This window comes from Brachypodium distachyon, chromosome 5, assembly GCF_000005505.3.
Source record: "Brachypodium distachyon strain Bd21 chromosome 5, Brachypodium_distachyon_v3.0, whole genome shotgun sequence".
Lineage (NCBI taxonomy): Eukaryota > Viridiplantae > Streptophyta > Magnoliopsida > Poales > Poaceae > Brachypodium > Brachypodium distachyon.
Genome location: NC_016135.3, coordinates 16,600,405 through 16,615,519, shown reverse-complemented (window position 1 = coordinate 16,615,519; position 15,115 = coordinate 16,600,405). Strand labels below are relative to the sequence as shown.

At 41.2% G+C, this 15,115-nt stretch overlaps 1 protein-coding gene and 1 long non-coding RNA gene across 3 annotated transcripts; one reads left to right on the top strand and one right to left on the bottom strand.

The window, feature by feature from the left end:
* The first annotated feature begins 5,501 nt into the window (after nucleotides 1-5,501).
* On the top strand, nucleotides 5,502-6,585 carry LOC100829874. Its single transcript, XM_010241710.3, has 3 exons — nucleotides 5,502-5,714; nucleotides 5,837-5,918; nucleotides 6,003-6,585. Exons 1-3 carry the CDS (start codon nucleotides 5,709-5,711, stop codon nucleotides 6,440-6,442), a joined length of 528 nt encoding a protein of 175 aa, XP_010240012.2. The 5' UTR covers nucleotides 5,502-5,708; the 3' UTR covers nucleotides 6,443-6,585.
* A 544-nt stretch (nucleotides 6,586-7,129) lies between these two features.
* Nucleotides 7,130-12,056, bottom strand: LOC100829563. 2 transcript variants are annotated; one of them, XR_002960840.1, is made up of 4 exons: nucleotides 11,799-12,056; nucleotides 11,633-11,703; nucleotides 9,848-11,423; nucleotides 7,130-7,601 (listed from the first exon to the last, which is right to left on the bottom strand). It is a non-coding gene; the product is annotated as an uncharacterized LOC100829563 (long non-coding RNA). The 2 variants fall into 2 exon arrangements; XR_733100.3 differs by having other exon boundaries at nucleotides 9,848-11,703.
* Nucleotides 12,057-15,115: the final 3,059 nt, after the last annotated feature.

Genomic DNA, 15,115 nt, shown 5'->3' with positions numbered 1-15,115 from the left:
TTCATTCTCCCTTTTTGGTCATAGACTTTTACATTATTAATGCTAACCCCTTTGAATAGAGGGAAACATCTCTACTTTCTAGCTGACATATTTAGATAGGTTAGTAGAAAGACATAATTAAGCAAGCCCAGGATAGCTAGAAAAGTAGAGTAAATCAATCTCATAATCCCTACAATTACGGAAGTATATTGATCCAAATCATGTTTTAAACATGAGACAATCTTCTAACGGTTTTGCTATTGAGAAATCGCCTGTTTCGCAAATAAAAGTTCCAGGAATGAAGACCTTGCTGTGGTCTGCAAGCATTGCCGAAGCTTTATCGTTTTAATCTCCCAAATGCTGCCATGTTATGTCCTTTTCCTGCTAGAAAGTTTTAACTTGACAAAGTCACCTCTATAATAGGGGCAGTTTTACTTGCTTTGTATTGTTAAGGTACATGCGAATTTAGAAATAGTTGAGACACTTAATATGGGACGGAGGGAGTACTATGTTTCATTTGTCTATGATAAATGGAACGGGAACATGAGCCCTTTTTACAAACAAAAACATGACTTTTGTTATGATAGTAGTATAAAAAAATGTTATTTTCAGTTGACGTTTGGAAGGATATATTATTAAATCAGAATATGAAAATCTGTATTTAGGAGGGTGAATAATATTGGCGATCTTTTTCTATCTTGACATTTGTAATAGTCACCTTCCCCTCTTTTATCTTGGTCTGTCCCCCTGTAGTCTCTTGCACCCATTTATCTATCTTTAGGCCATGCTATTGCTTGGTAAAGTACAAGTCCTAATCTGCTTCATCGGACCAATGAGAACCAATTACGCCCTCAACCGTAGTTGTAATACACAAAAGAAATCACACATGATTACAATGTTGGATGGTGGTTAATCAGGAGCTGCAGTTTCTACGTCAGCAGAACAAACAATATGAGAAAGGGCAAGAGTATTCCGCAGCTGGTTAGCATATCAGACTGAACTTTCTTTACCCATGGTGTTTCCTGAGTACTAAAGCACTTCTAGTGGCCGATTTAATTGTCCCAAAACACAAAGAGTACTATAGATAAGAAAGGTGACGTGAAAGAATAATATATTGCAACTATGTAGTTACATAAGTAACCTACATGTTTCATGCTGCTCCGAATATTTTAGTAATGTAAAATCAACAAAGGGTAAAAAACACACTTTTAAATGGTTGTCGCATAATATGAAGAATTAATTTTATACGTGAACTTTGATCATATTATAAAATTAAAGGTGAAGATGGGATTTGAGTTTGACTGCAGATGAACTCTTGTGCCAATTTCATATAGAATAAAAAGGAAACATAAATGAAGCAGATGAATCTATACGATGAATATACAATAAACGTGGGTATAAGGGTAGCAAATAAAAATACATGAAAATAAACAGTTAAAATAAGCAATGGTAGATTCATAAGGTGATTACTCTTAGTTAAAGTAAATATTTAAGAGAAAGGTAGAAAACCTAACGTGCTGACTCAGATGGTGAGTAAGAGGCGATAGTGGAATTCTTTTTCCTGGTATTCATCATTTAGACGATTTTGTCAATACATGTAACTGATAATCGAAAGGAAAGAAAAGGTAATATACCATGCAACATACATACATGTACCGTAACCTTTACAACAAACAAATTATCTTATCCATGGAAAACTAAAAATGTATATACTTTTAGAAAACCAAACAAACAGTGAGGAAAGAAAGACTTCAGAACAAAAAATAGGCCTACAATACCTGTAATTATTAATAGTTCACTATCTAGACCTGCTGGTGTCATAGTAGCTATATTAGTGGGAGACAGGGACTTCAATTTGGAGCAAAAGTTGTATCAACTCAAATGCAGATGGAATACAACATACTAAAAAATGGGTTTCAGATCTGTCACCATTAATCACCAGTGCGTGTCCTACATACTTTTCATAACTTCCAAATTGAAGGGGCTCACCTGCAGATCAGAAAACAATGGAGAAACAGTGGACATCGATGCAATGATAATAAATTCATGTACTCCAATGATCATAGAGAATAAAGTCACCATAAATCAAGACAAATTGATCATAAAGTCATCATTAATCAAGACATCGATGCAATGATCATAAATTCATCGATGCAATGGAGTATGATAAAATGCTTGCTGTGTGTTTAGACTGCATCATAGAGAATAATCTAAACGTCCAGTCCTGAAATTGATAATACAATGACCAATTTGTCAGCTATAAATGCAAAGCACTATACGTGCAAAAACAATAATAGAAGCGGGAGATAAAACTTGTTCATGTTTTGGCGTATATGTTGAGCTAAGATAGCAGAGTTCTGCCCCCCGCTCTCTTGTAGTAAAACATCTCCCTTCCCTCTTCCGAAATTTTCAGGCGTTGGTTGATTGTCATACCCCATATACCTGTCAGGCGCTGCATGATGTCAAAATTACGTGCTGCTCCATGTCTCCATTGTACTGACATGCTATGAGTAAAAGTTTAGCTGAATTTTCTGTTTCTGCCGGCCGGGCCATCTCCTGAACATGGCACTTTTCTTGCGCTGTGGTCGGCAGGGGCCGGCTCCACGCACCGGGGTCGCGATTCGCGAACGTGGCCGGGTGCTCATCCGCAAGCAAATCAACCACCGATACAGTAGCCACGAGGGGCCATGTACGTCCGTTCGTACGTGCTCCCTAACGTGCCTTAGTCGGCAGGCGACGGCGATCGGTGGCGCGGGATCCGATGGGGCAACCGCCGGAATTACTCGTGGGACCTCGATCGGGGCTAAGGTATGACCTGTGCGTGAGAGGACAGAAGGAAAATTAATTCCGAGTGGCATTTTGGTGGGTAATTCTTTCAACATCAATTTAAGGGCTGTGATTTTATAAGGTATCAAATTAACGGACAGATGTTTTGCTTTTTATGAGATTTTCTAGCCTCTCTATCTTTCTTGTGGTTGCTTCGTCATGTACTTTTAGTATATAATAAATTTAAACTAAAACAACAACAAGAATTTAGGATCAGAGAAATATGTTCTAAGTTTATCCTAAGTCTAACTTATTAAAGTTTGTCCAAGTTTATAAGAAATGTATACTATGAACATAAGTATATCATAATGGATCTAATAAAACTAGATTGAAGTTGTAGATATTGTTAGATTTTTTTCAGAAATTTGGTCAAACTTCTTACGATAATGCTAGAAGATCTTATATCAAACGTGAACGGAGTACCAATCTTGTTTTCGTAATCTTTTGGTTCTCTGCTCTCTCTATCTTTTCAGATTCGTTTCGTATACAAGACAACGACCAGCTAGTAATATCAAACACCACAAAAGACAACTAGATACAGATACTGCTACTACACTCCATATACAGTACTCCATTATGTTTTCTTAGGTTTCCTATGTTAGCTTTCCTCTTTTCACCTTTCTAACAGCTTGTTTGGCATTCATCCTTTCATTTCTTAAACGAAATCCAATTTTTGATAGATTTCATTTGGTTGATTGAATTTTTAGTTTAAAAATCATGTTTGTCTACCACTTGGATTTGTAGAATGCGAGAAAATTTCAAAGAAATGACGGCTTTTAGATAGGAATAGAGGTGAGTTATAGTGTGCTCCCATGAAATTTGAAATTGAATTCCCGTAACCAATTTCGTGCCAACCAAATAAGTTGTGTGTGAAGGCTAAAGGAGAAGAAGGTGAGCCTTTGGTGGATTTTGGGAAAACCTTTTGTGGATTCCCATACCTCTCCAGTGGTGTTAGATTTTTCCAAATAAGTGAACATCAGGTCACATCATCATCTCTTTGTGCCTTTACCCATATTTTTTCACTTGTGTTGCTTATCTTGTGGTTTGCCGTTGTGCTTATCGTCTTGGTACCATCTTACAGGTTTTTCACCTTATTGCATTTAGGAGAACCATAAATTTCACTGTGCCTAGATAGTAAAATAATTTGATAAAATTGGTTGCTTATTCGTCATTCCACCCCCACCCCTCCCCCCTTTAGTCAACCATCTCTATAATACACTATTACAATGACTTCAGCGGTGAACATCAATTGTATGTCTCCATTGTTTATCAAGGTTTGGTGTTCTAGATGGTGGTTAGATCAATGATGTTGAATCTAAAGTTCAAATATGTTGACGCCTGTTTTTGATGGATTGACATTGTTTCCGACCAATATATCTGGTAGAAAGTGGATTGATACTAAAAGCAGACACCGATTACCACGAATTTTTTGACAGTCCGTTCACGACGATGTTAGTCAGTACACGTTTACTGGCTTGCATTTTGCCTGATTAAATGCCGCTTCAAGTTCAGAGGTTACACCACTTATTTTGTTCTGCAGTGGGCGCACGGCATTCACTCGGAATTGCTTTTTGCCGGATCCCATTGGTGTCATATATCCGACACGATTTCACCCGTGCTCTAGCCAATAGCCAGTTATCAACAGGAACAACATGCCTACCCTCTTAGGATAAACATGCCTACTCAATCGTAGAACCCGACCTTTAATTATAGAGTGATCACCTGCATCAAGTAGGCTAACATACAAGTATAGTACTGCTAGTTACCCCGGAAAAAAGAAGTATAGTATTATCTCCTTCCAACAATAGGGGGTGTATTAGATTTTCTTTGACTAATACTTTGACCACAGATTACTCTATTAATATATAATTATATGACATAGATTCATATCCATTATATTCCTACTCAAGGATATTTGTTTATGGTTATGATTTTGATCACATTAGTCACATATTTATGAAGTAATTTGTGGTCAAAAACTTGGTCAACCGAACCCTAATATGTCTTCTATTGTTGGACGGAGGGAGTACTACTAGTACCTGTACTAACATTTTTCTTTTCTTTATCATAATTTTCTTTTCTTTTCTTTGGCTCTAGGTGTTATAACGATGACGTGCACATGACATGGTGTTGCTTTCGCAAGCTGGAGACGTCGAGCTTTGGTCAAGTCAGCGCCATCTGCCTCTCAACTGCTGCTCCCAGTTATAATCCCCTCGTATAAGCTCGTGCCGCAGACTTGCACATGTCCAAAGGGATTCTCACACCTCAATCCAAACGAAGTAGTACTAGAAGACAGCGACAATGGGATCGTCGAGCAGTGCACAATTTAGCCATACAGTTGCACCTTTGGCCTTTCGGGGAAAAATGACAGGCTTACGAATATTGACCGTACCTTGCGCTGCAACGCTGAATTGTCAACGAATTTTTAATCAAGCTGAGAATTGAGATCCATTGTTTCTGGTGCGCTGTTTACGTCAACACTGAACAGCGTTACGCTTTGCTTCGTAGCTTGTTTCCTCTCCCTTTCTTGCTTAAGTAAAATAAAATAAACGGATGATGCTCTGCGTTGTGTGTGTGTTTGAACTGGGCAAAGTCTGCGGTGTCAAGTCACGATCTCAAGTTCTAAACAGAGATGTCGTCTACTGAAATTGCCACACAATTCTTGCCACGACGTGCACTCCTTCCGGAGCAGTTGGCAGCAACCAGAATAAACAAAAACAGAAATCTGCAACTCACAATTTGAGAGACAGGGATAGATAGACATCCTTACGTGTGTGTGCACAATATACAGCCATACAGGGGGCGGCAAAACATTCTCTCCCTGCCTCAGCACCAAATCTTGTATTCTTGTTCTTGTTTATTTGGTGTCCCTTCAACAGCAGCAAACTTCCTTGGCGAAGACCATGAGAGTAAGAGGTTTTCAATATCTACTTTATGTCGATGATGAGTACGTCTCGTCTGTACTCTGTACATCTGTCTCGATCGATCTAACACGTATGCGCACCTGAACCGCCGGCCGGAAATCCCGCAGCAGGAGATCATCATCCGGATGCAGCCGGGCTCCTCCGACAAGTGCCACAAGAGAGCCTTGACGGTGGCAGCCGCTGCCAGCGGTATGCAGGATCGATCGAGACCCGTGAATATCTGAATCGCTCATTGAGATCTTGGATTGAACTGGGTTTGGGTTTGGTTTCCAGGAGTGGAGTCGATCGCGGTGGCCGGCAGGGACAAGGACCTTCTGGTGGTGACCGGCGACGGGGTGGACGCCACCAAGCTGACCAAGAAGCTGAAGGAGGAGGTCGGGGAGGCCGAGATCGTGGAGCTGCGGACGCTAGGCGGCAACAACGGCGCCCCCTCGTCCAAGGACTACAACATCGCAGCCGCGCAGTACTACTCCCGGTCGCCGTACCCCGGCGTGCTGCCGTCGTCCAGCCCGTCGTCCTACGACTACGGCTACGCGTCGGCCGTGGCAGCTGGGTATGACTACGGGAGCAGCAGCTACGCGCGCGCGGTGGCGTGCAGCCACCCGGCGAACTACTCCCCGATGATCGAGCGGCACGACTACGGCGCTGCGGGCCGGTGGAGCGGAGCGGGGAAGTGTCGCCGCGGAGAGCCCAGCTGCTGCCCGATATTGTAACGCTCGTTTATTTTTAGGACGGAACTAGGGAGTGCTCGTGCATTTTTAAGGTGACCAGGGTGCACGCCCAAACATGAAATATAGTAAGTCATATCACCCTTATATATCTAAAAAAAGTAAGCACGGGTCCCCCTCCAGTTCCAGCGTTGCTCCCTTCCTCCCCGCTCCAGGATTTTGGTTGCCGCGTCAGGTCCGCGATAGGCTGTGAAAAAGTTGCCTGTACCGGAGCAAAAAGTAAGGCTAACAAAAAAGAGAACCGATCCCCCACCTTCCTCTACCCGTCTCAGATCCCATCTTCTTCCCCAGTGGCTGGGTTTGGTAGCAACTTTGATCCAGGCAAAAGAAAAGAAGAAAGGAAAGGGGAGAGCCAGAATTTTGAAGGTACTACAACACTTCTTCCTCCCTACAAAGCAATCTAGAAAACTTGCTGACCTAAAGTCTAATGAAAGTAAGTGGTTTTGTTTTGCCTCCCAAACTGCTGTGAATCCCAGATGTCATATCCCCATCAAAGAGAAAAATTTGCTTCTGTAGGCTAAAACATTAGGCAAAAAAAAGGGGAAACCCCATAACAGATCAAGTTGTTCATATGCACCTGCAAATTTTTTTGCGTTAAAAAATGTTGCATCCATCCATAGCCCCCTCTATCTCTGAACCCCAGAACTGAAATCTGGGTCAGGAAGAAAGTCATGCTTCCAATAGTTGTATCTTGCTGAGAGTGCGGGCACACATATAGGCAAATCAAATAATCTGTAGAGAAAATAAGCATATGATAATGCTCAAAACTTGTTAACTACAAACAACCAAAAGCAACAATCAAGTTTTGAAAGCCCCCATCAGAACTGATGCTTGTACTAGACTTGACATATTTGTTGTACCTCCCCACTTCAAAAACTAGATTTACACACAAATTGCTTTGTTTGGAGAGACATGCTTCCAGTAGTCATACCTCCCCACTTTAGAAACTAGCGAGCCATTAAAACTGATGCTTGCGCGGTACTTGACATGTTGTCAACACCAGCTGTTGTCCCTCAGGTTGTGCAATTGAAAGTTGCCGAACTGGTGCACCGTACCTCCTACGACGAGGCACTGAATCCCCATTTTCAGCATCTTTGGGCACTCCAGCTGCTTCTTCTTGCTCAATTGTATTCATGGATGCCTACTGCAAAAAAAGGCTGCAATTAGTCTACCAAAACTGAATAATGCAGCTACATTTCTTAGTGCAGCTATTGTTTTGTATATGATGAATACTCACCGATGCAGTACTGTAAATTCTAGTCAAGGGGGAGCAACTTAAACAAGCAACAAGCTAAAAAGGCATATCTAGTCTAGCAAGTTCTATACTCCCTTCGACCCATATTACTTGTCCCACATTTAGTACAAAGTTGTACTAAATCAGTGACAAGTAATTCCGGCCGGAGGGAGTACCAAAATTTGGATAGGATGCAACTTTTATTCATGTGAGTAGCCACTAGAAGCATAAAAAAAACTGAATACTCAACGAAGCAAAAACTGCTTCAACTAATTATCACCTATTCAAAAAAATTGGCTATGTAATGCAATTTCTAGCCAATGACACAGGTGAGAAAAGCAAGTTATACCGAAAAGCGAAAGCGCAGCTAGTCGTGCAACTACTAGTTCGAAATTTGGATAGTAAGCAACTTTTATTCAAAAAAATGTGAGTGCCCCAGGGAAGCAACTAATTATTACTGAAGCATAAAAAGGTAGAACTGAGTACTCAATGAAGCAAAAACTGATTTCAACTAATTATCAACTTGTCAAAATTTTGGCTGTATAACGCAATTTCTAGTCCATGTCACAGGTGAGAAAAGCACAAAAGCAAAAAAGCATGGCTAGTCCAGCAACTAGTAGTTCAAAAATTGTATAGTAAGCAACTTTTATTTGAAAATACATGAGTGCCCCAGGGAAGCAACTTATTATTACAAAAGCATGAAAAGATCAGACACTCAATACTCAATGAAGCAAAAACTGCTTCACCTAATTATCTACTATTCGAAAAATTGACTATATAATGCAATTTCTGGTCAATGTCAGGTGAGAAAACAAGTTATACACAAAAGCAAAAAAATACGTAGCTAGTCCAGCAACTACTAGTTCAAAAATTGGATAGTACGCAACTTTTTATCCAAAATATGCGAGTGCCCCAAGGAAGCAACTAATTGTCACAACAACCATAAAAAAAAGTAAAAACTTAATGCAGAAGGATGACAGAAGTTGCTTCATAAAATTGAAAATGCAATGCAATTCTAGTCAAAATTCTTACCTATCTTAAAGCAAAATCTGGAAAAAGGGATAGCTAGAGTAGCAACTTGTAGTTCAAAAATTAGGATAGGATGCAGCCTTTACTAGAATAGTGGAGTGACCGAAAAGCAACTAATTTCACACTTAGTCTAGCAACTCATGGCCCAGGAGCCAACAAAAATCAAATTAACCTGACCTTACTACTAGATGGACACTAGATTGATTTTTAAAACTAGGGAACTTGACCTAAACTGCATGCGTGACCCAATCAGCACTTTCCGCTGGATATATACATAGCAGAGACGGAAATGGACGGAAATTAAATTGGGGCAAACCTAGAACAGCCCGACAAAAATCGCTACAAATAGGTGATAGGTATTTGAAATCTGAACTAGAGTCAGATAAGGAGCCAACTTATAATCAAGTAAATTGAAGGCAGCAAAAGCAACTACTGGTCATTGGTTTTGCCTAGTCGGTGATGTAACCAGTATTCTAAATAAACCAAAGCAACTTCTTATCATTTAATTATGTGGGTGACAAAAAAATTGCAACTAAAGACATTGAGACAGTACATACCAGTACGAAAATCAAATAGCAAAAACTCATGAACGCATAATTTTAGGCTCCGTAGCAGAATGCAATAGATTTAGTAGAACAAAAATGCACAAAAAAACAACATTCAGAACAAATTACGTCGTAAATAGGAAAGGAGAATACCAACAGATAGCCTAATGTCAATTGGGCACAATTTGGCTATAATTTCACATCAACAGATATTAATCCATTTTGATCAACACAACTGCTTACCCCTCCTAGTTTGCATGCAACAAAGCAAAAAATCCCACTGACCGAAGAAGTTGCCTAACAAGTTGAATCTAATTCTAGTGTCCTTCTAGTTACCTACTAATTGGGGGTTTTGATTCCAAAATCTAATGCTAGTTTAACTCTACTCTGCAACGACAAAAATTGGCAGGGCCAGAAGGAAACCTCCACCCCGAGCGCGCAAAAACAGACGCGCAGGAACAAAAATCTCAGGGCAGTCTCACAACCGAGCGCGCACGAGGGAACAAAATACACAGCATTACAGGACCTGGAGCTACAAATCAACATCGCAAGCGTAGATACCGGCTTGAAGAGGGAACTAACCGTGAAATCGATGTGGTCGATGCGCCCGGCGAGCTCGTTCTGCCCCGCCGTTGACGAAGCACCTGCAGTCAAACCCAGTGAAATCGATGTGGTCGATGCGCCCGGCGAGCTCGTTCCGCCCCGCCGTCGACGAAGCACCTGCAGTCGAACCCAGTTCCCTCGTCTCCCACCACCGCGCCGCGCGACATGCAGATTCCCCGTCACCGCAGACCGACCGCGACCCTCGTCTTGACTCGTCGGTGGATGTTCGAAGCCGCGACGAGAAATCGAGGGTGAGCTCGGCCTCCCCACCCGCGTAGACCACGCCCCCTTTGTCGCGCTTCTCTTCTCCGTCGACCCGCACGGCCGCACCACCGAGAATCACAGCGCCAAAACAGAAATCGCCAGCAAGGAGAGGAGATAGGCTGAGAGTTCAGGGGAGAAATGACCAGGGGATAGGAACGGCTGCGGGTTGGTTGGAAAGGAAAGGACGTGTGGGACCCATCTCAGGAGACGTGGAGTCGTGGACTAGGTAAAACACGAAGCTGGGCTGTCCTAAAAGCATCGGACGGTTTTCCTGCTCCACGGGTGAACGGACGGTGATGAAGCCAGCGCGTCCATCCCGTCCAAAAAGTGCATAAGCACTTTTAATCATTTAGGTTATTTTTATTTTTTTCTGAGGATTGTAACGCTCGTTTATGTCCGGTCTGGCGGCAATGTTTGCAAATAGTTCTTTGGTTCGATCTTACTTCTCTCTACCTTTAATTTAGTGCACGAGGTTAGCTCGATCCACGGAGAATTGTCCTCGAATTTAAAATTAGTACTCTTTCTGATCCACAATAAGTGTCTCAGATTTAATACAATTTTGTATTACTATATAATCTGAAAAACTTATTATGAATCGGAGGGATTAGCGGGAACAATGATGAAATGAAAAAAGTTTAAATTAATAATGAGTATAACTTTTTGTTGAGGTGTTTTCTCGTGGTTTTCATTAATTTAAATATCCCAAATGTTTGGATGTAGACATTGAGAAGTCTGGCATTGAATTGGTTCCAATGCCAATTCCATAGGATATTGATATTGAGATCGAATGCCAATATATCTGTTTGGATGTTTTGATATTCGGAACCCAGACTTTGATATTGATGTTGAATACCAAATCCTGTTTGGATGGCCAAAGTGATGCATTGAAATTATTCTGTTCACAGGTGCAAAGAAAATGAATCTGGAATGGAGTTACACACAAATCTGAAACTAGGTCTAGATTGCTTATTTATTCATTACATCCAGGACAGCATGTCGCCGATTATTCAAATAATAAATACAACAGCCAAAGAACAGGCGCTAGATATGAGGTAATACATATAGCTTTGCATTCAGATAGAATAAAATTACAGATGGAGGGTTTGGAGATCTCTATGATCCCACCCACATTATGTTCCTCTGCCGACGAGCATCAACACAGAAGAACCACAAAAGAAGACCAAACAGTCTCTAGGAAGAAATTAACCCTTTGAAACAGAATACAATGATGAACCGTGTGCTCCTCTCTTGCAACTCCTAAAGTAGATGCTTGTAGCAAAGCTGTTTCCATCTGTAGAAAGTAAACTAAAACCTTCATATATGCAACTCCTAAAGTAAGCTAAATTCCTATACAGCGTCATCAGCATGAAAAATCTTTTCCCCTTTTCTAAAATATCAGAATCACCATCAGCTCACTGCCTTCAATGTTCTCCCCATACTGGCATCACCCAGCCCAGAATCAGGCAGCACGATGCTTTGCTGTAATCCAACAATTTTTACCTCTAGTTCTGAAGGGAAATCGCAGATAGGGTGGAAATCGCCAATCGTCTTGCTGTTCTTGCCCACGTGTGCTGCACAGAGGTGAGTTCCAAATCAGATCGAATAGGGAGAGGGAAGGCATCGGGGCAGCAACAGCAAGAGGAGGTGGAGGAGGGGAGGAGGCTACCTGCTGGAGACTGCCGCCGCCTGAGCCAGTCGCCGGGTCGCCTCCGCCTAAGCCCACGGTCTGCAGGTGACCGGCGGAGATCGAGGAAGAGGGGTGAGAGGGGAGGGAGGCGGGGCGTGAAGGGGCCGCTGGAGAAGGAGGAGACGGGCAGGAGTAGTACCTCCGCCGCCGCCGGGGGCTCGCGTGGGTCGCGTGAGCGTTGGCTCGAGACTGAGGAGAAACTGGTCTGCGTGGGTCGCGTGAGAATTAGAAGGGAGAAGGGAAAAAGAAATTGCGTCCGTGAGGACTCGAGCGCGGGTGTCTGTCGATGGAGCAAGCAAATCCCGAATGCCGCACGATGTCGAGGGGTTTACCTCTGGGCTGCGACCCGGTTTTGCCTGCTGGGCTCGATGTGCAATATTGAGCCCGAATGCCACAGATGAATGTGTAAGCCAACCAAACACATTGAATCTTTACGTTCGGTCCTTTTACAATGCCAATGTCTACATCCAAACAAGATGAAAGAAAAATTTGTGGCCCAACACAGGAAACCTATGTACACTAGTTAAATGTCCGTGCTTTGCAACGGAGATATACAAATAAATATGTAATTATAGTAGTTAAATCATGTATAGATTTACCGGCAATGCAACAGTCTATGGTGTAAGAACTAAGAAGAGCCCAGGATGAGATCGGCCTGAAAATGTAGTTGTGGTGGGGCAACAATAATCATCTTGCATTCTCTCAATGATAATTGTTCACTGATCACACTGAAAGAATTACTCATCCACATCTGCATTTGGTTCAACTCAAATATTCCATGATAAATATTCATATGTTTAAGTTGTACCAAGATCCGATCCTCTGATTTTTTTTTTAAGAACTTAGCATTTCATAAAGTAGCATGGATGCTTGCAATTTCAGACCAAACATGAGACTTAGCATTTCATAAAGTAGCATGTATTCTTGCAATTTCGGACCAAACATGAGCATATCTAAAATGTAGCATCAAATGGTACAGGGACATCAGACAGCATACCGAAATTTTTTGAGCGATCTCGCAGACATATAATTAACACAGATGACTTAGGTTGTATCAAATCTTTTCTTCTGTCTAAATTCCGTCGGGCCACTCAAGATGCTCAAGTACGCACTCCCTCCGTCAACAAATAAGTGTACATCTAGGTTTGTCCTAAGTCAAAGATATTAAAGTTTGATCATTTTTTTTAAAAAGTGTCAACATTTATGATACCAAATTAGTGTCATTAGATCCGTTTTGAAATGTACTTCATAATATACCGATTTGATGTCTTATATATTGATATTTTTTTCAACAATGTTGGTCAAACCTAAAAAAGTTTAACTTATGACAAAACTAGAAGTACCCTTATTTGTGGACAGAGGTAGTACAAATAAATAGCCAAAAAAAATTGCTGGTAATGAGTGACCCTAGCTACTTCAGTCAGCCATTAGAGTACATTGGGAACAACTAAATCTTTCTTTAAAGAGAGCATCAAATTGCCTTCTTGGGATTGAAACCAACTATTACATAAAGGTGACCAGACGATTAGTTTCACCGCCTCTTCTTGCTCCCTTTTGCAGCACCGGATTTGCATGGGCTCGTGACCAGTTAGGTAAACGCGGCAACAAAAGAAACCACTGAGACCAGCGGCCAATTTTTTATTTTTTTGACGAAACGGACACAACGATCCATTTATAGCCATAGAGGGTCGTGAGAAGCGGTCCGGAAGGAAAACACAGGAGAAACACTAGCACCGAGGCCAGCGACAAAATTTCTCCCACAAGTCTCTGCAGATGAATAGGTTATTTGTTAGTTGACTGTGTACCAGACATATTTTTCTGGTTTTACATAATGTAATACTCCCTTCGTTCCATCATTCTTGTCTCAAATTTGCCTAAAAATGGATGTATCTATTCTTAAAATGCGTTTAGATACATGTAATATTTCGACAAGAATTATGGAACGGAGAGAGTAGATAATTTGATCCGAAAACGAGAACGGAGCATAGTTAAATTACCTTAGCCTCAAAAAGTCCAACTGAGAAGGTTAGATATCTAGGTGTCAGCACCAAAGATTGATTATTCAGACATCAGAATTATAAAACGTTTTAGCTTATGAACTGAGAGCAATGATATTATCACTAACCAATTGAAATTTCGGCTGTGGAGGCCTGTCAACGAGAATATCAAATGGAGAACAGACGTCGAATAGGCCTCCTTCAGAAAATAAAATAAGCTATTTAAGCTAAGGGAACAAAACATTGCCAAATAACACAATACATAATGATATGGGATCCCTATTGATATTTAGCATAGTAATCTGTAAGTGCTAATAAGCTCATCTGATTCAGTCCCTCACATCTGATCCGTGAAACCACATTAGAGTTCTTAAGCAAAAACTCTGCTAAGCTCATATGATGCTGACTGTAGGTACAAGGATTCTATCAAATGCTTTAGCATTTACAGCCAAAATACGAATTTTTTGACGAAAGCGGCAGCGCCGATTCATTAATTAAGAGTTGGAATATACAAGCGCAAAGCGCAAAGCAAAAGGGAAGAGACAGAGCTACAGAGCAGGGAAAAGTAAGGAATAGTAAACCCTAGCGGCTACTCAGGGGGTCTCACGGTCTCGAATCAGGTCTTCTCGTCCATTAGAGTTTGGCGACACCGCGAAGGCCTGCCGTCTGCCACAGGCGGACCTCCAAAATACGAATTGATAATTGGTCTACTGTAAATAACTGAGATATCTCATGACCCAGCTTATTGCAATCTCTCTAGCTTGCAAACAAAGATGTCATGCAGCTGACCAAAGATAGATTTTGTTTCTTGGATTATTAGACTACAACTTGCTCTATTCCACACATTGGAAAATATCAAGTTGTAGAACCAAAGAACAACAAACTATATATATATCATCTTGGTGTTTTTCTTTATACTTACCCACTTTTAAAATTTTACAAATAAGATACATATCATCTGCAGAAAATAATAAAGAGACCAAATTGACGAAATAAAATTATAAATAATAAAGAACAATTAGTAACACCAACCAAGTAGTGTTGTGCCCAGCTGATCTCAGCTAGCAGTTAAACAGAGTAATATCACATTTGCAGCATTGCATAGCTTCTAATATCCGTAGAACTCAATCCTTTATCTGCCCACTGTTAGCAAAAAGTGATCAATTAGTCTTTCTTCTGTCACCTAACAGGTTGTCAGCTTCATTAGATCTAACAGCCACATAAGAATATAGTTATGCACACTAAAACTCAACTTACTGACTGGAGGCCTATGCAGAGCCTCAAAACCGGGAAAATTTG